Raw genomic sequence first — 24822 nt, 5'->3', positions numbered from 1 at the left:
CTCTGTCTTCCTTTAACTCCCGGAATACACACATAGTTTACTGTGGCACATATACTGCCATTGCAATACTCTATTCCAGAATAAATATTATTTTATTTCTATTATATAGAAAGAGCCCTTTTCTGCTTGTTAGTTTCTGTTTGCTTCTAGCACCTTCTTTTATTCTACTGTAGAATATATTATCCATACTTTAACTACTTTCTTATTTGATTGTCTTCATTCTAGACTGAACCTTATCTTTTTTTGGTTATAGTTTGAGTGCCAAACCTAGCATTTGACAAATAATATGTATATAATCAGTGTTTGTTGGATTAAACAGTTCTAAATATTAAATAGGGTAGCTCTTAGAGTAAACCTTAAAGATAAGTGACATGAATTCTTAAGCTTCTTTGGTTTATTTGAATATACATGGAAATGTTGGAAGAGGAGAGACAACAAGTTGAATCAACTATGATATATTGACTGAGACCATAGCTAGAAAAGCCACAGTGAAGTCCAAAGGCACAGGGCTGTGCCACAATACAGCATTAAGTCAGGAGTCCAGAACACAAAGTTCATTGCCAGTGATTAGTTTATACATGCAATACAGTTGAGAAAGCCACACTTCCAAAGTGAAGGGAATAAGTAAGGGAAGGGGAGATATACTATCTAGGTTTGATGAGGCTAGTGTGTGCTAAAGATTTTGTGTGTGGTCAGAAGCTGAATATTAAAAGATATAAAGAAGGGTCAGAACATGACAAATGGCAAGTTAGGCACTTCATCCCAAGTTAAACTTGACAGATGAATTCATTTTATATTCTAGCTCCAGTTGCTTTTTAACCTTTCTTAGCCAGGAAAAAAAGCAGGGCTTTATTCAGGCTGTTCTACTCATATGCCAAAAAGTCTAGAGTAGAAATGGACCATGGTGTGGAGAGCAGTTCCTGGTACTGTGGCTGAAATCAAGGATTGTTTAAAGACTAATGTTCTTGTTTCTGCCACTGTCCACACCCATTGTCTAAATTCTAAACCCTGTTGTTGTCTCCTTGAATAGGCTTGCAATGTCCTGATTTTTAATAGTCTTATTTAATTCCCTATCCCGTGCTCCACAAACTGCTTTCTTGATTTCAGACCTTTTATTATTGCATTTGCAGATCACTTGAATTTTTGGTTTCCTGTCCAAGCAACCTAAGTTCTCTAAGTCCATTCTATTCTTTGGGGTCTTGGTGCATTTGCAGTGAATGCTGCCATCATAGCCAATGCAATCATAGGTTGGTGCCTGTCACACGTATTCTACTCTCGAGCCTGTCTCAGCTATCTGGGGGTCTCATGATCCTAGCACTGGATTTGTAGGTTTTGCCACCCGTGTTCCCATGGGCTCCACTGTATTCTCCTCATTTACATCACTGATGCTGCTTGGGTCTCTTTCTAAGGGAATATGGGGAAAATTAGATAGTACTTCTATTTCAAGTTTTTATTTAGAAATGAAATGCCAGAACTTTCCAGGAAAAATAGTTTTATTATCAATCCAGAGGTTCAGAGCCTAAGAGTTAAATCTTTCAAATTGTATCAGAATGCGATTTTCAGAAAAGTTCATGTATGTTAAAATTACACAAAAAGTCTTTGGTTTAGATTCTGGACTCAAAACATTATAGGCAGATTTTTCACTAATTAAAGCTTTGGCAGGACACTCACAAGTTGTGAGGTATGTGAGAAATTATTCATTGCATGGGAACGTCTCACGTCTCACTTCTTGTAGGACAACCAGCATTCTTTGACAAACCAAATCAATCTAAACCGTACCTCTCCCCTTATTGTGGCATTTAAAAACCTGCCCACAAATCTAAATGCCCCAAATCGGTCAAAACCATCTTTGATGAGAACCACTGGCATAGATTGTTTAATTTTCAGTTAAACAATTGGGGAGGATCCCACAGAAAATGTGGGTGCTTAAAACCTGAACAAAATCAGCAAGAAGGGTTGACTACTGGGAAGGCATCCACCAGTGTGTGCCACAGGAGTGGACCAGATGATGTTCTGTGAGGTCCCTTTTAGCTGTAGAATTCTTACTATTTATGTCATAAATACAATATAAGATTGTTCGTGGATAAATAATCACAGGTAATGGATATGTATATTCAACATATGTATTATGGTTCAAAATTTTAAAGACAGACTCTTCGATTACTAAATATAATTGATAGATGAACCTCTCTCAAAAATAAACAAAAAATGCAAAAATTAAGATATTTAAAATCTAAGCTTCCAAAAAGTAAAGTGTCATGTGGTATTTTAGAATAATGTTAATTCGAACAAAAATTTTGCTATGCTTAATTCAGAACAATAGCACTTGTGATATTAATGAGGACAAATGAAGTCAAGACTGTTTAATTCAAGTTTACACAATTAAAATAATTAAAACTTTGCATAAGTTTGTATCTTAGTTCTTTCTGAGAAAGGATTGTAGATACAATCTTTATCTGTCCTCATGTGACTGGTATAATGGATGACCAGTGATCATCTTTGTCTTATGTACTTGAATCCTGAAGGAGCTAATAGAACCTCTGAGACCAATGCATGTTCAGTAGATAGAGATGTTTATTCTATAAATGAATGTCTTTATGAGATACTTTAGAAAAGATTATGTGAATCAAATCTAAGATTAGTCTATTATAAATAGTTTTAATGTTGAAAAAAAAAACAATTTCTTTGCATTTTTTCCCTAAGCTCTTTTACTCCAGGTAATCTTGCATGGACTGATACATGCTTTTTTCTATGTGAACTTCATGAACTAGATGATAGATGGCTAAGTGTTAGTAATCACTAAAAGAACCAGTTTCTGTACATCTCATTATCATTCTGCCTGTTCACTTGCCTCATGATTTTGCTGTTCTTCTTTTTGACAGGGATTCGATAAACAAGTGGATGTGTCATATATTGCCAAACATTACAACATGAGCAAAAGCAAAGTTGACAACCAATTCTACAGTGTGGAAGTGGGAGACTCAACCTTCACAGTTCTCAAGCGCTACCAGAATCTAAAGCCTATTGGCTCTGGGGCTCAGGGCATAGTTTGGTAAGTGGAATGGATTTGCTGTGTTTTTAAATGCAACATACTGTGTGCAACTACTAGACACAAATACACAAATAAACAAAACCCCCAAAATAAATAGCATAATTTGGGAGGGGAAAATAATCCTACTGAACAAAAAAATAACATTATAAGCATTATGTTTATTACCCACTTGCTAACAATATATACAACTTGGCTTGTGACATGTTTTTTGGTCACAGAAAAAAAAATATTCCACAAGAATCATAAAGGAATAAAGAGAACCAGAGATTTCTAGCAGTTGCTACTGTATTTCTTGTTTTATTTGTTGCACAGCAAGAAATTAGGGGACATGTCTTAAGATAACATCAAATAAAACTCCTTACATGCTAGAGAGGAATAAAAGCTATTTCAAATGTTTCTGTGACTTTTCAAAATCAGTGATTGAAACTGAGTTTCCTATTTAGAAAAAGTAGCATTTTAAAAATGTTTGCCCCCTGTTTTCAAAATGGGAAGGTTCTGGACTTCTTAGTAACTGTTCTTTTATGACATTTTTGAGTAGCTAATTAAAATTACGACAAATCTAGATCTGATTTACCTAAGACTCTTGCAAATTTAATATCAGGTTAATTGTCAAGCATTTCTTTTACACAGTTTTAATTTGTAATGTCACAACGAAATGTATTTAATATAAACTTACTAGTGAAATAATTTTTAATCTTTCTGATGGCTCACACAGATAAGTAAAAATTCAGGACATGTACCCTGAATATGTATATTTATATATGTATATTTATTTATAAAGGATATTTATTTATACAATATATTTGTTTGTTACTGCTACATTCATAATGTCCATTTAAAAACAAAAACACTTTTAAGGGATGAGATGAATTTACAGCAAATCACCATCAACTTAGCCACTTTCTTGCTGATCTTACAGTTCTGTAGGTCAGAAGTCCTACACAGGTTTCATTTTAGCCCAGTGGGGCTAAAATCAAGACGGTGGGAGGCTGGGTTCCTTTCTGGAGGTGCTGGAGGAGAATCTATTTTGCTGTTCATATGAATTATTGTTAGATTTCAATTCCTTGCAGTTGTGGTTAAAAAAAAAAGAAAAAGAGGTTTAAAATTTAAAATATTTTAAATGTTTTAAAATTTGTGTTTAAATGGATAAGTTTATGGTGATTTGCATGCTAGCAATACTAATACACATGTTATAGTAAAGATTCTAATATTAAGACAATTGCTGTAACTCTCCTAAATTTACCAGTGGCAGGAGAAAAGAGTAGTTTCTGGCTATCTTTCCTTGGTGGAAAATTGTAGTATAGTAACATGAGAAAGTTTTCCTAAGATTCTCAGTCCAGATGCTCAAATATTCGTTGGGATAGTTTCATTTTCCTTTGAATAGGTCTGCCACAGATTTGTGGCAGTGAAAGAAGTACTGTCAGTGAAAGAAAACTGATAGACCTTTAACGACTCAAAAATAGATCCAAAGCAGCATTTTGCTCAGGAAGTTAACAGATTATCACAGAAGATTTGAACATTTTCTAATAACTTTGTAGTATGTTTTATAGGAATTTTGGGCGTCGATTTCTGGTAGAAATGACCTTTGGCCTTAGATATAGTAACTGCAAAATTTTTTATATTGCGTTTGTCAACTGTAAGCTCATCTACCTCTCTTACATCAAATGCATCCATTCCCAGACATGCTTCTGAAATCCACAGACCTTTTCTATGTGCACAACTGTCAGATTGCATAATATCTTGAATGTTCCATGCAATCCTGAGTATAGTGACTGGTTGAAACAGGAAACTGGGAATATCTGAGATCTCTGATGGACAGACAAACTGAAACATATCATTAATTTATTTTGCCTTACTATCTTTGGAGTAGAAATAAAACATGGAGGAAAAAATTACAAAACAAATATCATCATTTTTGTCCATGTGTCACCACAAGTAATTTTGCATGTATATGCAAGAGAAATTCTGCTTTATTATTATTATACTTTAAGTTCTAGGGTACATGTGCATAATGTGCAGGTTTGTTACATATGTATACTTGTGCCATGTTGGTGTGCTGCACCCATCAACTCGACAGCACCCATTAACTCGTCATTTACATCAGTTATAACTCCCAATGCAATCCCTCCCCCATCCTCCCTCCCCATAACAGGCCCCGGTGTGTGATGTTCCCCTTCCCGAGTCCAAGTGATCTCATTGTTCAGTTTCCACCTGTGAGTGAGAACATGTGGTGTTTGGTTTTCTGTTCTTGCGATAGTTTACTGAGAATGATGGGTTCCAGCTGCATCCATGTCCCTACAAAGGACGTGAACTCATCTTTTTTATGGCTGCATAGTATTCCATGGTGTATATGTGCCACATTTTCTTAATCCAGTCTGTCACTCATAGACATTTGGGTTGATTCCAAGTCTTTGCTATTGTGAATAGTGCTGCAATGAACATATGTGTTCATGTGTCTTTATAGCAGCATGATTTATAATTCTTTGGGTATATACTCAGTAATGGGATGGCTGGTTCATATGGTACTTCTAGTTCTAGATCCTTGAGGAATCGTCATACTGTTTTCCATAATGGTTGAACTAGTGTACAATCCCACCAACAGTGTAAAAGTGTTCCTATTTCTCCACATCCTCTCCAGCACCTGTTGTTTCCTGACTTTTGAATGATTGCCATTCTAACTGGTGTGAGATGGTATCTCATTGTGGTTTTGATTTGCATTTCTCTGATGGCCAGTGAAGACGAGCATTTTTTCATGTGTCTGTTGGCTGTATGAATGTCTATTTTTGAGAAATGTCTGCTCATATCCTTTGCCCACTTTTTGATGGGGTTGTTTGTTTTTTCTTGTAAATTTGTTTGAGTTCTTTGTAGTTTCTGGATATTAGCCCTTTGTCAGATGAGTAGATTGCAAAAATGTTCTCCCATTCTGTAGGTTGCCTGTTCACTCTGATGGTAGTTTCTTTTGCTGTGCAGAAGCTCTTTAGTTTAATTAGATCCCATTTGTCAATTTTGGCTTTTGTTGCCATTGCTTTTGGTGTTTTAGACATGAAGTCCTTGCCCATGCCTATGTCCTGAATGGTATTACCCAGGTTTTCTTCTAGGGTTTTTATGGTATTAGGTTTAACAATTAAGTCTCTAATCCATCTTGAATTAATTTTCGTATAAGGAGTAAGGAAAGAATCCAGTTTCAGCTTTCTACTCATGGCTAGCCAATTTTCCCAGCACCATTTATTAAATAGGGAATTCTCCTATTTCTTGTTTTTCTCAGGTTTGTCAAAGATCAGATGGCTGTAGATGTGTGGTATTATTTCTGAGGGCTCTGTTCTGTTCCATTGGTCTATATCTCTGTTTTGGTGCCAGTACCATGCGGTTTTGGTTACTGTAGCCTTGTAGTATAGTTTGAAGTCAGGTAGTGTGATGCCTCCAGCTTTGTTCTTTTGACCTAGGATTGTCTTGGCAATGCCAGCTCTTTTTTGGTTCCATATGAACTTTAAAGCAGTTTTTTCCAGTTCTGTGAAGAAAGTCATTGGTAGCTTGATGGGGATGGCATTGAATCTATAAACTACCTTGGGCTGTATGGCCATTTTCACAATATTGATTCTTCGTATCCATGAGCATGGAATGTTCTTCCATTTGTTTGTATCCTCTTTTATTTAGTCAAGCAGTGGTTTGTAGTTCACCTTGAAGAGGTCCTTTACATCCCTTGTAAGCTGGTTTCGTAGGTATTTGTGTCCCAGAGATTCTGGTATGTAGTATCTTTGTTCTCATTGGTTTCAAAGAACATCTTTATTTCTGCCTTCATTTCGTTATGTACCCAGTACTCATTCAGGAGCAGGTTGTTCAGTTTCCATGTAGTTGTGCGGTTTTCATTGAGTTTCTTAGTCCTGAGTTCTAGTTTGATTGCACTGTGGTCTGAGAGACAGTTTGTTATAATTTCTGTTCTTTTACATTTGCTGAGGAGTGCTTTACATCCAATTATGTGGTCAATTTTGGAATAGATGGGATGTGGTGCTAAGAAGATTGTATATTCTGTTGATTTGGGGTGGAGAGTTCTGTGGATGTCTATTAGGTCTGCTGGGTGCAGAGTTGAGTTCAATTCCTGGATATCCTTGTTAACTTTCTGTCTCATTGATCTGTCTAATGTTGACAGTGGGGTGTTGAAGTCTCCCATTATTATTGTATGGGAGTCTAAACCTCTTTTTAAGTCTCTAAGGACTTACTGTATGTATCTGGGTGCTCCTGTATTGGGTGCATATATATTTAGGATAGTTAGCTCTTCCTGTTGAATTGATCCCTTGACCATTATGTAATGGCCTTCTTTGTCTCTTTTGATCTTTGCTGGTTTAAAGTCTGTTTTATCAGAGACTAGGATCGCAACCCCTGCTTTTTTTTGTTCTCCATTTGTTTGGTAGATCTTCCTCCATCCCTTTTTTTGAGCCTATGTGTGTCTCTGCATGTGAGATGGGTCTCCTGAATACAGCAAACTGATGGGTCTTGACTCTTTATCCAATTTGCCAGTCTGTGTCTTTTAATTGGGCCATTTAGTCCATTTACATGTAAGGTTAATATTGTTATGTATGAACTTGATCCTGTCATTGTAATATTAGCTGGTTATTTTGCTCATTAGTTGATGCAGTTTTTTTCTAGCATCGATGGTCTTTACATTTTGGCATGTTTTTGCAATGGCTGGTACCGGTTGTTCCTTTCTATGTTTAGTGCTTCCTTCAGGGTCTCTTGTAGGGCAGTCCTGGTATTGACAAAATCTCTAAGCATTTGCTTATCTGTAAAGGATTTTATTTCTCCTTCACTTGTGAAAGTTAGTTTGGCTGGATATGAAATTCTGGGTTGAAAATTCTTTTCTATAAAAATTTTGAATGTTGAATGTTGGCCCCCACTCTCTTCTGACTTGTAGAGTTTCTGCCGAGAGATCTGCTGTTAGTCTGATGGGCTTCCCTTTGTGGGTAACCTGACCTTTCTCTCTGGCTGCCCTTAACATTTTTTCCTTCATTTCAACTTTGGTGCATCTGACAATTATATGCCTTGGAGTTGCTCTTCTTGAGGAGTATCTTGGTGGCATTCTCTGTATTTCCTGAATTTGAATGTTGGCCTGCCTTACTAGGTGGGGGAAGTTCTCCTGGATGATATCCTGAAGAGTGTTTTCCAACTTGGTTCCATTTCCCCCCTCACTTTCAGGCACACCAATCAGTTGTAGATTTGGTCTTTTCATATAATCCCATATTTCTTGGAGGCTTTGTTCATTTCTTTTTCCTCTTTTTTCTCTAGACTTCTCTTCTCACTTCGTCTCATTCATTTGATCTTCAATCTTTGATACTCTTTCTTCCAGTTGATCGAGTCAGTTACTGAAGCTTCTGCATTTGTCATGTATTTCTCGTGTCATGGTTTTTATCTCTGTCAGTTCGTTTATGGCCTTCTCTGCATTGATTGTTCTAGTTATCCATTCTTCCATTCTTTTTTCAAGATTTTTAGTTTCTTCGCGCTATGTACGTAGTTCTTCCTTTAGCTCTGAGAAGTTTGATTGACTGAAGACTTCTTCTCTCAACTCGTCAAAGTCATTCTCCGTCCAGCTTTGATCCGTTGCTGGCGATGAGCTGCGTTCCTTTGGAGGGGGAGATGCACTCTGATTTTTCAAATTTCCAGCTTTTCTGCCCTGCTTTTTCTCCATCTTTGTGGTTTTATCTGCATTTTGTCTTTGATAACAGTGATGAACTGATGGGGTTTTGGTGTGAGTGTCCTTTCTGTTTGTTAGTTTTCCTTCTAACAGTCAGGACCCTCAGCTGTAGGTCTGTTGGAGATTGCTTGAGGTCCACTCTAGACCCTGTTTGCCTGGGTATCAGCAGCGGAGGCTGCAGAAGATAGAATATTGCTGAACAGCGAGTGTTGCTGTCTGATTCTTGCTCTTGAAGCTTCGTCTCAGGGGTGTACCCTGCCGTGTGAGGTGTGAGGTGTCGGTCTGCACCTAGTGGGGGATGTCTCCCAGTTAGGCTACTCAGGGCTCAGGGACCCACTTGAGCAGGCAGTCTGTCTGTTCTCACATCTCAACCTCTGTGCTGGGAGATCCACTGCTCTCTTCAAAGCTGTCAGACAGGGTCATTTACATCTGCAGAGGTTTCTGCTACTTTTTGTTTAGCCCTGTCCCCAGAGGTGGAGTCTACAGAGACAGGCAGGTCCCCTTGAGCTGCGGTGAGCTTCACCCAGTTCGAGTTTCCTGGTAGCTTTATTTACCTACTTAAGCCTCAGCAATGGTGGGCGCCCCTCCCCCAGCCTTGCTGCTGCCTTGCAGTCAGATCTCAGACTGTTGTGCTAAGAATGAGGGAGGCTCTCTGGGTGTGGGACCCTCCTTTCCAGATGTGGGATATAATCTCTTCGTGTGCCATTTGCTAAGACCCTTGGTAAAGCGCAGAATTAGGGTGGGAGTTACCTGATTTTCCAGGTGTTGTGTATCTCCGTTTCCTTTGGCTAGGAAAAGGGATTCCCCTCCCCATTGCACTTCCCAGGTGAGGCAATGGCTTGCCCTCCTTCAGCTCTCACTGGTCGGGCTGCACCAGCTGACCAGCCCCGATTGTCTGGCACTCACCAGTGAGATGAACCCAGTACCTCAGTTGAAAATGCAGAAATCACCTGTCCTCTGTGTCGCTCACTGTGGGAGCTGGAGACTGTAGCTGCTCCTAATCAGCCATCTTGCTCCAGGGACCGAAATTCTGCTTTTCAAGCATAAGTATTGGCATGTGGATACCTATTATGTCACAGAATCTCCATCCTCCTAACTTGGTTGAAATGGAGTCTCATTTTTACTGTTCTGGTTACCTTAAACTTGTTATTGGGTTCTTACAATCTTTTTCCCCTCTTTAGACTGTTTTATTTCTTACTTATCAGCATGGGGAAAAAGGTAATACTAAAAATCTTCAAAAGAAATTATTACTATACTATATTTCATTTATCATGGATGATAGGTCAAAAATGTCAATGTTGAGCACAATTAAACAAAAGTTGATATGAAATATTTGGGAAAAATGAAAATTTTCCTTCTGCCTTTGAGGGAAAGAAAAGATTATCTGTTGAGGCAGAAGGAATGAGAATTTTTCTGCTTCACTGTGTGAGCTGAGAAGTTTTCTACAGCCGCGTAGGTGGGGAATTGTAGAATAATCTGTAAGATGAGTTTTTAGCAACAGTGGTCAGGATCCAGAAGAGCAAATCATTTCAGAACATTTTTCCAATTGTCAGAAGAGGGTCTCATTAGTGTTTTTTTCTGTTACCAACTCCAGAACAAAAACAAGTGTGCAAAGAAATCAACAGTAGGGGTTTCATTGTCTTCATTCACATCCATCCTGCTGTTTCTTGCAAAGCCAAGGAACACTTTCTCATTTCTCTCTCTAAAGATGATTCAAACGGACAGCCAAAGTGGTGGCAAAAGTTAACAACTAAGTTTAGCAGAGATGACTTGCCAAGGTTGGTCTGCCCTTTAACTGAAAAGAGCTCATTGTGTAGTTTTAAATGAAAGGAAGTGAAGCCATACTATTTCTTTCTTGGTGGTGTTACACACCATCAGCTTGTAAGTTGTCACAATTCAATTTCACAAGGTGATGTTAGGCAGGATATTTACAGCAAACTGTAAGATTAATACAGATAAAATCATAGAATTATAAAATATCTGTGCAATGAAAATTATTTAAAAATAAGATGATACATTTTATGTTAACTGACCTTTAAAAAAATTCCACTTAGAGCTAGAGAATGGCATTTAATTAAAGTTGAAATAATCATAGTTATAAGATGCCCTGGAAATAATCCAATGGATTAGTTTATCTTAAATGGAAGATATATCCACATATATGTATACATACAGTAGTCCCCCCATATTTGTGGTTTAGCTTTCTGTGGTTTCAGTTACACATGATCAAATAGGATATGAAATTATTAAATGGAAAATTCCAGAAACACTTTGTAAATTTTAAATCGTACACCATTCTGAAATCTTGCCCTGTCTCACTCTATCTCATCCCATCCTTCTGGGGATGTGAACCATCCCTTTGTGTAGCATATCCAGGCTGTCTATGATACACTTCTTAGTCACTTAGTGGCAGTCTCAGTTATCAGAGCAACTGTTGCAATATTGCAGTGCTTGTGTTCAAATTATTCTTATTTTAATTAATAATGGTTCCCAAATACAAAAGTAGTGATGCAGGCAATTTGGATGCGGTAAAGTGCTTCCTTTAAGTTAAAACGTCAAAGTTCTCAACTTAATGAGGAAAGAACAAAAATCTTATGCTGAGATTCCTAATGTCTTCAGAAAGAATGAATCTTCTATTTATGAAACTTGAACAGTATGTTATTGCAGTTGTTCTATTTATTATTCTTGTCAATCCCCTACTATGCTTACTTTATAAATTAAACTTTATCATAGGCATATATGTGTAGGAAAAAACATAGTATATATAGAGTTCGCTATTATCCAGTTTCAGACATCTGCTGGGAGTCTTGAATGTATCTGCTTCAGATAAGGGGGTACTACTGTAATGAATACGTAATACCAATATACAATTATTATATATTATATATGCATACATATTAATCCAGTGGGTTAGTTTATCTTTATTGGTTATGTGTCATATATGTTATTTTAAATATGTATATATATATGATACATTAGGATATATATCTTTTTGTTTTGCACAAAAATTTGAAAAACCATTTCTGGTGAATGTCCTTCAATAAGTGATCTACAGTAACAAGACTATGCAGATAAACAATTTAAGATATAAATTGCCAGGCATGTTCAGCAGAACCTCGGGTTTTCACATAGTCTTCTTTGAAAAAAAGTTCCCCCTTTTTAATGTGCTCATTTTCATTAAAAAAAAAGACACTATTTACTCTGATGTGTTTAGCAGCTTTTTCCATTTTGATGATGAATTTGATTTACTCCATCTGCACTCTGATTTAATCACCCTTGAACTAATAACATCCTTCCCCAAAATGATTGGAAAAGGTTGGGAACATCTTCCCTAAGGGGTTGGTAAATATGCACCAGAACAAAAGTGATTAAAACTTGGCCATGTTAGGGTACATGACAGAAAGGCATTTAATATATATTTCTTGCTGATAAAAATTAGGACAAAAATTGATGAAGTAAGTTCTCAGGATTCTGTTAAAAATGTGCATATTTAAATATTATAGATTCAATTGCCGGTACTTTGAGATACCTTATATTATCATCTGTAGTAATTATAGTTACAAATAAACTTATGTCCAACAAATAATTTTTTTCCCATTGTGGTTTATCAGTGATAGTTTTTAACTTTCAGTCTTTCAGAATCTAGGTTTACTTATCTGTAAAATGGAGATAATATTATCTCATAGGGCTCAAGAGAGTACAAAACAAGCTAGCTACATAAAATTGCTTTATAAATCTGAAATTGTCGTGACTTTTAGTACATTCAAGAAAGGTGGGCTTGTGATACTTTTTCTTAGCAATGGAAAATTGTAAAGGTCAGTACATGTAACCTAGGAAAATGACTGATTGTAACAGTTGCTTCGTCATCACATTTTGTATATTATATACATATTACAGTTAAGAACATGGGATTTAATAAAATAACTTTACTAATACCCCATCATGGAGGCTGGCAAAGAAGCATTTCAACTTTTTTCCTCCCTATCTTTCATCCAGGGCTTCAGTTAACTAATATTATTTACAATATGTTAGTTGTAAACATTAGTTTTTAAATCCACAACACGATTTCACAGGCCCAGCTAACCATCTTTAAGCACAGAATATGGATGGGAGCATTTTATGGTTATGAGGTTGGTGACATGAAGAGAGATGGGTAAGATCATCCAGAGGGTTTTCCAAAGCATCACGCTTCCTCAGTAACACAAAAGAGACTTGATCAATGGACCCCAGATGATTTTATTTTGTTTCTGCAAACATCACTCAAGCTCTTGTGGCACGTTTCTCTTAAGAGTTTCTAATGAGCCATTACGCTAAATGACGCAGATTTAATCACACATTTCCATTTAGCCCCTGACCAGTGGAAATGATTATCCTCTCATGTACATCTGGAATGTCGGTCATATTCTTCATCCCTGGCATTTTCCGTTAATTTAAAAATTTCAGACCCTTAATTGCAACCTCCCTGAAATAAGGAACATTGAGTTTCAAATACTGTCTTTTATACGTGCAGCAGGTTTAAAGTGGTGATGGCCCAGTGGAATAGGACAGAATTCGACACTGTATTCTTCCACATTTTGCTGTTCTCCTAGGCCTCTTTTCATAATACAGGCCGCAAATATTTATTTACCATATTTCTCAATTGATCAATAAGACAGGTAAATGTCATTTTTTTTTCCTTTACCAAGAAAATGTGGTATTTTGAAAAGCAATGTGTAGAAGTTTGATGGCAGTATATTTACAGAAAAAAAACAATTATACGTATATATAATATCCAGATTTCTATGTGTCAGCCATAAAGTATGTATGTGTCCTTACGTATACATATTTAATTGTTGATGTGATAACTAATGCTGAAGTGGTTGGTAATTCATAATCTTAAAAATTATATTTGGCTTTGGAATGTATTGTGGACATTTATTCTGAATTCCGTCATTCTTCAGTTAATTTGTAATTAACTTACATCCCTGTAGTAAAAACTGACCGCAAGAGTTTGTAGCCTGGAAGCACTTTTCTTGGCAGATTTGAAAAATAGTCATTTAAATTTCCATAGATAATTATTCACTTACAGATCACTGAGTCTTTTCTGTAAATCATTTGTTGATATAAATGCTAATGTCCCTATTAGAAGAAATAATTAGTAAATACATTATTTATTTTTCAGTTTCAACTTCCATCCTAAAGATTAAGTAGTTAAGTGATGCTGGTTCTCATTTTTTTTAGAACTTGTCTTTTAGGGCATCAGTGGATATTTTCAATGCCAAAGTAAAGTCAGTTTTAGTCCATATGTTATTTTTTCAGATTAATCCTGATTGTTAGGATTAAAGTGTATCCATGGTTATGTTAAAAAGTAACCTATAGCCCAAATATAAATATCTAACAAGTTAATCCATCACCATCCAGTGCATCTTGGAAAAGCCAAAATTCCTGACAGAAAGGAGGCAGTTTGATCGGTTAAATTAAATTGTGCTAAATAACAGATGGCGATGGCTGTCCCTCAGATTCCCTCAAATGGAAGCATTCTCATTTACTGATCTAAGAGACCTTCCATCTGTAGATAAGGTGGCTTTGTTTTTTTGTTTGTTTGTTTGTTTTTGTTTTTTTTAAAGATAGTAGGTGTGTGTTATAAATTTTGTAACTAAAAATACCAAGGCTTAGAGGAGCTTTTTATAAAGCTCAGAGGGAAGGTAGTTGGCCCTTCTCTCTACTAAGTCATGCTTCTGGCCTGTTACAGCATCACTTTCTGTTTAGAGAGTCTGAGCTGTCTTGCTAATCATGGATTTGAATGTGGGGGCTGAGGACAAAGGAAGACATCTTTTAGTTTGGAAGATGGAGTGACAGCCCTATCATTCCCTTTGTGGGTTTTTAGTTTGGAAGATGGAGTGACAGCCCTATCATTCCCTCTGTGTGCTCTCTGCCTCTCCTGTGATGGGATTTAAATTTACTTAAAATATTTGACCTTGTCAAGTAAGTTTCACTTTACATGTCCAAAGTTATGAATCCAGCATTGAGCCATTGCATTTTAAGCTTCTGTGTATGACGGGAGAGTCTAAATTATCATCAGGGAAGGCACTTAGTCACTTCATTTGACGTGGAGTTTCTTTTATTTAAATACACGTACCTTAGGGTTCTTGTGCTATGCTCTTCTTCATTTCTATTCTTCTTTATTTTTTATCATTGAAAACATTTTTCACAGATTTTAATATGTCCATTCATAAAATCAAGATTTCACTCTCAATCCAGGGAGATGCAACTCCAAATATATTTTTTGAAGTTTTCCTTTGGGTTCACCAAGGACATCAGAATATGGATGGGAAGTGTGCACCCTGCACAAGAGCACCAAGATGAGGGACTTGTATGGGCTGAACTCCAGCCTGGCCTCTACCCGTGGACCCTGATACATGATCACCTCTGCCTTGAGGAGCTGCTTTTCCTCAAATCCACACCAGATGGATTAGCAGCAAATATTGAACGAATGAACTTTAGATTTGAAGTGACCCTGACAGAAACTCAGTTTAACTAGCAAAAATATAAGTTGGAAAATAATTAGTGTACAGGAGATCTAATACATCTAGGATGTTAAATAATTCACTGGCACGATGATTTAAGACACCTGAAGAAAATGGAAATAATCAGGGAGCAGAGGAAAATTAGAAGCCAAATTGTTGTCATGTTAACATTATCCCTCCTCTTCAGTGACCCTGCTTCTCTCATCCTTTTTCCCTCCCTACATCTTTTTGTGGACATCTCTCTTTCAAGGCCTCCCTGTTCTCTGAGACTGTCACACTCCTGCTGGATTAACTTTTTCCCTGTCTAGCCAGGAACCGTGAAGAGTGATTTCAGACACTCTCAGATGCTCTTTATTTTCTCACCTCCTTGTCCTCTGCAGCTTTGTTTTCCAAACTCTCATCCAGATCAGCCCAAGTGGCTGTTTTCTCTGCTCCTGCTGGAAGGCTGAGCCCAGCTGGAGGAATGATATAATCACACTGATTTCCTCCATTATAAGTTTATGAGCTTCATCCTCAGCTGGGCCCTTGTTCCTGCTCAGCAACCATTTTGCATATACGTCTCGTCAGCTCCCTAGCCATTTCCCAAGGCGGCTGTTACAATCCTTTTACAGCTTTCATGAAAGCTCCCAATTCCACTTCACCAGCAGCATTCTTTACAGAAGGTCTTACCTCCTACTTCTCCGAGAAAACAGATGGACTCAGGCATGTAAACTCTTAATTTCCCCTTCAACCTCCTAACCTTTGTCATCTCCTGGCTTCCTTGCCCAGTTAGTTCCTTCATGAGGAGTACCATCAGGCTGGCCTCCCACCTGTGTTCTTGATTCCATCTCCACCCGTTAGGACCTATTAGTTTTTGTCAGTCTTGCATTGACTGATGCTTCTTCTCCCCTGCCTATGGACGACCTCTCACCAAATTCTCATCTACAAAAAAGTTATTTAGAACGTGCCTACCTCTCAAACAACCCCTCTTTCTCTCCTTCCCTTATCATCACACTTCTTGATAGTCTGAAGTTAATGCCTCCACATACCTTTTCAGTTCTCATTTTACAAGCAGTTCCAATTCTATCACCATTACCCCTGTGGAGGAGGATGCTCTGGGAAGGCAACCATCAACCTCCTAAGTGGCTAATCCATTGGCTTCTTTTTCAGCTCTCATTTTATTATTATTATTTTTATTTCAATGGCTTGTGAAGTACAAGTGGGTTTTTGTGTTATATGGATGAATTATATAGTGGTGAATTCTGAGATTTTAGTGCACCCATCACCCAAGTAGTGTACATTTTACCTAAAGTGTAGCTTTTTATCCCTGGACCCCCTCCTACCCTTTTTCTCCTGAGTCTCCAAAGTCCATTATGTCACTCTGTATGCCTTTGTGTACTCACAGCTTAGCTTCCACTTTTAAGTAAGAACATACAGTATTTGGTTTAACATTCCTATGTTCCTTCACTTAGAATAATGGCCTTCAGCTCCATTGAAGTTGCTGCAAAAGACATTTCTTTCCTTTTAATGGCTGAGTGGTATTCCATGGTGTATATACCACATTTTCTTTATCTACCCATCAGTCAATGGGCACTTAGGTTGGTTCCACATCTTTGCAATTATGAATTCTTTGGCTCCCATTTTTTACTTTTCTCTAATATCTGGAAATGTTAAATATCCAATTCTTCTTGAATTCTATATTCTTTTGAATTTTAAGCTAAGAATTTAAAAAATCTGTGGCTTGTTTGGAATAGGATGGACTGGCCAGCATATCGAGGGCTGCGTAAGGCCGTGGTTAGAGTGCAGACTCTGAGATCCTGGCTCCCTCTTACCTGTGTAGGATCTCAGGAACTTTATCTGAAGATGGGGCAGGAAGAAATAAATATGTATGTATAGAATTTCTGTTAAAGCAAACTAAATTAGTTAATACAGTGCCTGGATTTACTTAGAAGTCAATGCCTGTTAGTTTTCGTTATTGTAGCTGGCCTGGGTTATGGCCAGGTTCTAAGACGTTGGTTTGATTAGGGAACTGTCTTTTCTAGTTCAATGTTCAGAATGCCAGTAAAATAATCCAATCCAGGCTGGGTGCGGTGACTCACGCCTGTAATCCTAGCACTTTGGCAGGCCAAGGCGGGTGGATCACCTGAGGTCAGGCATTCAAGACCAGCCTGGCTAACATGGCAAAACCTGTATCTACTAAAAAACACAAAAATTAGCCAGGCGTGGTGGTGGGTGCCTAAAATCCCAGCTACTCGGGGGGCTGAGGCAGGAGAATCACTTGAACCTGGGGGGCGGAGACTGCAGTGAGCCGAGATTATGGCACTTCACTCCAGCCTGGGCGAAAGAACGAAACTCCATCAAAAAAATAAAAATAAATAAATAAATCCAATCCAAAGCTACTGAGGCCAAGATTTGAATTGGTGGCCAGGGCAAAAGCAGCCAGAAAGACAGGTACTAATTTTCAAGCCTAATGAGAATGAGATGCTAAATGAGAGAAGGAAGGCAAAAGCCAAGAACCAGGCCAGAACTGGATCTAAGTGGGAGAAATTTGGGAACAATGGAATGAATCTAGCACAAATGTCATGAATATTATTGGCTGGTGGGTGAGTGTTAGTGCTATTAGACTAGGTTGAAACCAACTGTTTCCTGGTGCCCTCCTACCTCTATGGTCAATCATTATCTAACCCTTTTATTGATCATCTATCTCTATCCTTCAAATATTTGTATTTTAAAAGTGTTCTTCCTCCTTTGGGCTTGCATTTTTCACAGTTCAATGCCTGATGTCTTCTGTCTTTCGGCTATACTTTACTTCTAAGCTCTTGGTTCATGAATTATTTCTGTACTCTTATCTCCTTCAGATTCCTCCACAGATATCTCAAATTCAGCATGCTCAATATAATTTTATGATCATCTACTCAAACTTGCCCTTCATGATGTATTCCTTATTTGAGGATTGCTATTCCTTCAGTTGCCTCGGTTAAAAATTACGGAGTCATGGTTTCCTTCTTTCTCTTTCCAGATTGAGTCTAATTGTTTCTATTTCTGAAACATCCCTTCCCTCCATTTCGACTGCATTTTCCAGGTCTTCATCATACCCCACTGGGCTATCATCATGGATAGTTAACTGATGTCCCTTTCCCCTCCTTATCTCTTCCTCTCCTAGTCCATCTTCCATACTGCTTATGGGTAAAGTTGCTTACACAATAAAATTCAAATATTTTGGAAGGGCATACTAGTCATTATTCTCAAATGTGCTGGCCACTTTTATGCTTTGGGTATTTATATGAAGTTATTTTCTTTCACCTGAATGCTCTTGACATGCTTGCCATTTTCCCTGGGAATCCCTGGGAAATTGCTACTCATCTTCACATTTCAGTTATTGGGTCACCTTTTCTGCAAAGTCTTAAGTCACCTTTTCTACTGCTCAGCAAAAGTAATTGCCCTCTCGTCTGCATTATTATGACATGTTATACTTATATCTCTTTGGGAACCCTTTGTATTTTTATTGCTATTAAAATCTGTGTCTGCTGCTAGATGATGATCTCCTTGGGACAAGGATTCTGACTTTTTCATCCTTATAGTCTGAAGATTTCAAAAAGTGCTTGTTGCATAATGGAAACACCTTTAATGTTTAACTATTAAATTTATCAGTACTGTAATGTGTACATTTGAATGTGTATATACTATGTATCAGATAAATAGTATGACCTACTAATTTCAGGAGTAATACGTCAAATCATAAAATGTACTAATAACAGAGGCTAGCATCAGCTGTAGGATATAGATATTGTTGTATGCAAACATCAATTCAATAATTAGAATAAGTCTAAGTTTCTCTAAATTATGCCTTTGGCTAATCTGAAGAATGAGTTAGTAATATGAAAATTGATTTTTCAAATCATTTGTTAAATACTATACCAATTTAAATCTGATTTGATAATATTAAATATCACAGATATATGGCAAATTTTAAAAGAATCATTAAAGAGTACAATCTAAGGACCTGATACAAATGTACTAAAGTATTCTTTCACATTTTGGTGTTGATGTAAGAGAGATAATATAGTCACTATAAATTAATATTTATGGTATCCTTACATAATGTATAACATTAGTATCATAAGTTTGGGAAATAAGACATGAATGTCATTGATACAGCTAAACTCAGTATTGGAGGTATATTTATTATTGCCTTGCACGTGAGGAGTATTACTAGATTTAAAGGAGAATGAAGAAATGAAAAAAAATGCAAATGATGATGGTTGTCTAGATTCATTGTTTGTAAACTGAAATAAAGGAAAAAGACATTTGGGAGACTGAGGCAGGCAGATCGCTTGAGCCTGAAGGAGTTTGAGACCAGCCTGGGAAACATGGCAAAACCCCATCTCCATCAACAAAAACAAAAATTAGCCGAGCGTGGTGGCATGTGCCTGTGGTGTCAGTGACTCCTGTGGCTGAGGTGGGAGGATCCCTTGTGTCCGGGAGGCGGAGGTTGCAGTGAGCCATGATTGTGCTACTGTACTCCAGCCTGGCAGACAGAGCGAGACGCTGTTTCAAAAAAAAAAAAAAAAAAAAAGGAAAAATATATTAATCAAAACAAAATAAAAAATACTAAGATAGCTCATAAATGCACTTTCCTTCAGTAGATATTTATTGAGTTACTGACTCAGAAACTGCGCTGTGTCATAGTGATATAAAGTTGAATGGAAAGGATCAAAGATCCTGCCATCTAATCAAGAGATCAACGTAATACATAAATGCCATCGGTTTTCTTGGGCTAGTTTCTTCACATCCTTCAGTTCATATACATTGGTTAGGATAATTTTGGCTGCTGTGAAAACTGACCAACAGAAAATGATAGAAGCTCAAACATAATAGAAGTGTTCTTCTCATTTATCAGGTGGAGGTGGGAGTAGATAAGGGAAAGATTTCTGTTCTATTCAGTGAGCTGAGGAAAGAGACTGATGAAAGCTCTGGCATATTCTTCTTGTAACGTGTAAGGGCTCCAAACAGCCAGAAATACGGAGCCACTTCTGTGGGCCAGGCCTGGAAGTGGTGCGTTTCCCTTTTGCTCACATTCCACCTACTAGAACTTGGTTAAGTAGCCACAACCTCACTGCACAGGAGGCTGGAAATGTCATCTAGTTGAGCTGTGTGCCCAAGAAAAGGAAGAAGATTAGGATTTTGTAGTCTTTGCCCTCTCTGAAATGTCTATCATCCTCCTAAATCCAGTGCCAGTACCCCTCCGACCAGCTTCTACATAACCTTGTATTTTCACAGGGTTGTTAGCATCATCACATTATTCTTACATTGTCTCCTTACATTGTCTCATTTCCCACTAGACTGTAAGCTCCATAAGGAAGACTGTCAAGCTTGCCTTCAGTTGAATTTCTAATTCTAACATAGTTCCCAGCGGAGTACGCACTTAATAAATACTGCGGTTAAAGTTCTGATTTTCCTTTCTACATCTGTTATTCACTCTCAGCTCACTGGAATCCATTTCTATGCACTCTACTCTGCTGAAACTGCTCTTGCTAAATTACCAGTAAACTAACCACAATGCTAAATGCAGCAAATAGTCTCTGGTCTCCATCTTATTTGATTTGGTACTTTGGTACTCTCCTCTTCAAGGTTTACATCTTAGTTTTTCAACTATATTTTCCCAGTTCTTAGACGGACTCCTTTTCTGTGAAATTAGTGGTGCAAAGAAGAGCTCTTGGGTGTTAATAACTTGTGACCTCAAAGATAAAGGAAGGTCTACATATTGTTTTAAATGGCAGGAAAGTGTGTTTATTAGAGAAGAAATGCTGGATGTTACCAGTAGGGCGTGTGGAGAGAAAAACAGAAAGAGAGGTTCTGAGAGAGAGTAAAAGAGGAGAATGAGACAGAGAGACAGAAGAAGAAAGATACTCAGAAATAGCAAGAAAGAGAGAAATAGATGACAGATACACAGCGAGGGAGAGGAAGAGAGAACACACACACAGAGAGATGTAGGAACATCAAGCGGGCAGCTGAGAGACTCCCAGAGAGAAATGGAGAAACTGAAGAGACCAGAAAGAAAAATCATAATTGTTAGACAACAATTTCGGAGGAAGCAGGGTGATACATATGGAAGTAGCTTTGAAAAGAAGCTGTAATTCTTTGTGAAACAGAAACATTGAGAAATACTATTTTCGTTTACAATAAAGTATGTTTGGTATGCTGTACAAAATTTCATCACTAATTTTCTAAAACCATCAAATAGAGATAGAAATTTGAATGGACCAAGAAGTCTTTTGACCCTTGTGCTACACAGGAAAAAGCAATTGAAAGGAAAAGTAGAAAGAATACTAGAAAAGATCACTGGACCTAGAGTAATTTTTGTAAAATTGCCACTTTTCTGCTTCTTTGTACTTTAAGGAGGATAAAACTCAATGGTAGAAGTGCTTTATCGTTGATATCTTATTTGTTTGTTTGTTTGTTTTTTGGTAAACATATTACCAGGTAGGGGATAGAAACTTAGACTTAGCTACTATGTCCAATTATATAAATTGCAAATTTATCCAATTGTGTTCATAGAGTTGTAGTTATTTAACAGCTCATTATAAATTTTTAACATTTATATTCCTTTATTTTTGTCCTGAAAGCAAACATGGAGTTTCTGGATCAGTGGCAGAGTATTACTACTCAAGGCAATAATTGTATCAGTTACCCATATCTCCTTCTTCCCATTTGGTGCAGTATTATAAAAGACAGATAGTATCCTATACATGCAAAGGGATTTTTGCATTATCAGGAAGAAATTATGAATCTCAGAGTTTATATAAGGCCTTCTATACAGCTGCCACCTTGCTAGGAAGAGAGAAGGAAAGAGAGAGAGAGAGAGAAAGAGAGAGAGAGAGGGAGAGAGAGGATGAGATCTAATTTTCCTAAAGTAAGTATTCTCTGGGAGGAGAAAGAGAAAGTCCCTATTTTACAGTCATTTGGAATGGAAATATATGGCTCTGGGTTTCACCCACTTTGAAATGAAAACGAAATTTTCTCTGGAGGTCTCTCTACACTCTTTAACTTCCAAGACTTGCCCTTTAACCAGATTCTTGCTTTATTTGCTCAAAGTGCCCTGACAATGCATAACATTAAAATATCTCTGTGATGTGGGTTTTGTTATTTACATTAATAATGTACATTTCCAGTCTTATAAATTAACAGTATTTCTGGATTCAAATAATGTTGTAAAATTTCTATTTAAAAATCTCTTAAAATAACTGTATTACAAAAACAATTGTTTTTAGCAACCCCTACTTAACTGTAACACAAAATCTTTTAATGTTTTACTTAAATCAATTTTTAAGTGCATGTGCGGTGGCTATATACACATACTTTTTAAGTGTGCAGAAATCAAAATTACCCCCTTAAACACACCCCAAAAAAGATATTAGTAATGTGGTACCTTTTCACAAGAATAGTGCTAACTCCTCTTGTATGCATTCAAAAAGTATTTAGCAATTTAGTTTGCAACACAATAATATCACAAACAATATGATTAATTGAAGCTATGCTGTTTTCACCCTTATTCTCTAACAAGCTTAGGATCTGATAACTCTTCTCTTTGGTTATCCAAAAGCATGCCAGAGGAATTTTAGCTTTTGCCAATGTGAGAATTTTTTTCGTATAAAATATAATATATCTGGAGAATTGAAAGAATGTGCATAAATAAGATGTTGTAAAAGAAAGTCATTATTTATTTCTTGTCTATTTCCTCATATGCAATGATTTCCTTGAGATTGGGAACCACATTTCATCATATTCCATTCCATTTAATACATTTTAATGAAGCACTTAATATGTTCCAGATACTGTGTTGGTTGCTTCAGCTAATGTCATGAGCAAAAGCAGACATGATCCTCACTCTCTTTCCAAGTTTTGATCTAGTAAATAGAAGCTGGTTGTGGATATCTATATTAGAATATACTTTGAGATGTTCTAACAAAGAGACACATAGTACAGTGACTTGAACACTTCTCTCTTGAACACTCCCCTGAATTCTGAGTTCCTGCGTAGTTCCAGGGAATAGGACAATTCTGTTTCACAGAAACAAAGGAATCCTGACAGTGTTGTTCCGCCCACACGAACAAAGCCACTAGGGTCACATTCCAATTTATGGAAAGAGAAGAAAAGCAAGTGGAGAGCAAGCTGTCTTTCTATAAGGATATTGATATGGTTTAGCTGTGTCTCCACCCAAAATCTCATCTTGAATTATAATCCCCATAATCCCCACATGTCAAGGGTGGGACCAGATGGAGGTAATTGGATCATGGTGACGTTTTCCCCCATGCTGTTCTTGTGATAGTGATTAAGTCTCAGGAGATCTGATGGTTTTATAAGCATCTGGCATTTCCTCTGCTTGCACTCACTCCATCCTGCCACCCTATGAAGAATGTGCCTGCTTCTCATTTGCCTTCTGCCATGATCATAAGTTTCCTGAGACCTCCCCAACAATGTGGAACTGCGAGTCAATTAAACCTCTTTCCTTTATAAATTACCCAGTCTCAGGAGAATGGACTAATACAGATATGACCTATAAATTGAATATTTCCCTTCTGCCCTCACCCATTGTCTTGAACCTAATCTAACTGTAAGGAAAGCTGGGAAATACATAGTTAACTGAATGCCATGTGTCTATGTAAAACTAGGGAGGTTCTTATAACCATGAGGAGGGAGAGGATGGATCTTGGGAGACCATTAGACTCTGAAATAGCAAATCTTCCATTTCTGGTAACTGATATTCAGTCTCTGTCCTTATTCATCTGACTTCGACGAATGGGCTTTGCTTCAAGTCAGTGTGGGTTTTATTTCTTGATCCTTCTAAATTTTGTCCCAGCCAGTTGCATTATATGGATTAGAGCCAATAGCTTCTCAAGAAATAAAACAATATAACATAATTTATATGACAAATGAATGAACTAGTGTCTTGCTAGAATGATGCAATCACCCTGTTTGTCTCCCTCACCCTGTTTTTCCAAGACCTATCACAGTGTCTTGAACATAAGAGATGCTGGGAAAAAACAAACAAACAAACAAACAAAAAACAAAAAACAAAAAAAACACCTTCACTGAATGAATGAATGATGAATGAATCCTTTAGAATATAAATGGATGGCTCTGGATTTCACCTGTTTTGAAATAAAACACGTGTCTCTCTCGCAGTCTCTCTTTATTCATTCTTTAACTTCCAAGGCTTGCCCATTAACCCAGCTCCAGTTTTCTTCATTTAGCAAACCCTACTGATGCATAAACATTAGCATACCTCTCTGAGGTAGGTATTTGCTGTGGTTTGAATATGTTGTTTCTTTTCTTTTCCCCACCAAAACTCACGTTGAAATTTGATCCCTGGTGTGTGGTTGTTGGGATGGGGGGCCTAATGGGAAGTGTTTAGGTTTTGGTGGTGGATCCCTCATTAACGTCTTGGTGCAGTTCCTGTAGTAGTGAGTGAATTTTTGCTCTTGAGAGATTGAATTAGTTCTTGCAGGAATGGATTATTTCCCAAGAAAGTGGGTTGTTATAAAGCCAGGAGACCCCTCAGGTTTCCTCCTCTTTGAACATCGTGTTCACTTTCCCTT

The 24822-nt window shown here is 37.3% G+C and overlaps 1 protein-coding gene across 5 annotated transcripts in view; it reads left to right on the top strand.

Annotated features, from left to right (window-relative positions):
- The window catches only part of MAPK10 (mitogen-activated protein kinase 10), a 341860-nt gene that overhangs the window by 199432 nt on the left and 117606 nt on the right, over positions 1-24822 (top strand). For all 5 annotated transcript variants that reach the window (NM_001260857.2, NM_001320562.1, NM_001320563.1 and 2 more), the window contains 1 exon segment: positions 2883-3052. In NM_001260857.2, the coding sequence (NP_001247786.1) occupies positions 2883-3052 (170 nt within the window).

The sequence above is a fragment of the Macaca mulatta genome, chromosome 5, assembly GCF_049350105.2.
Source record: "Macaca mulatta isolate MMU2019108-1 chromosome 5, T2T-MMU8v2.0, whole genome shotgun sequence".
In the NCBI taxonomy this organism is placed as follows: domain Eukaryota; kingdom Metazoa; phylum Chordata; class Mammalia; order Primates; family Cercopithecidae; genus Macaca; species Macaca mulatta.
Note: the sequence above shows the minus strand (reverse complement) of the source record. Positions and strands in the feature narration are given on the sequence as shown.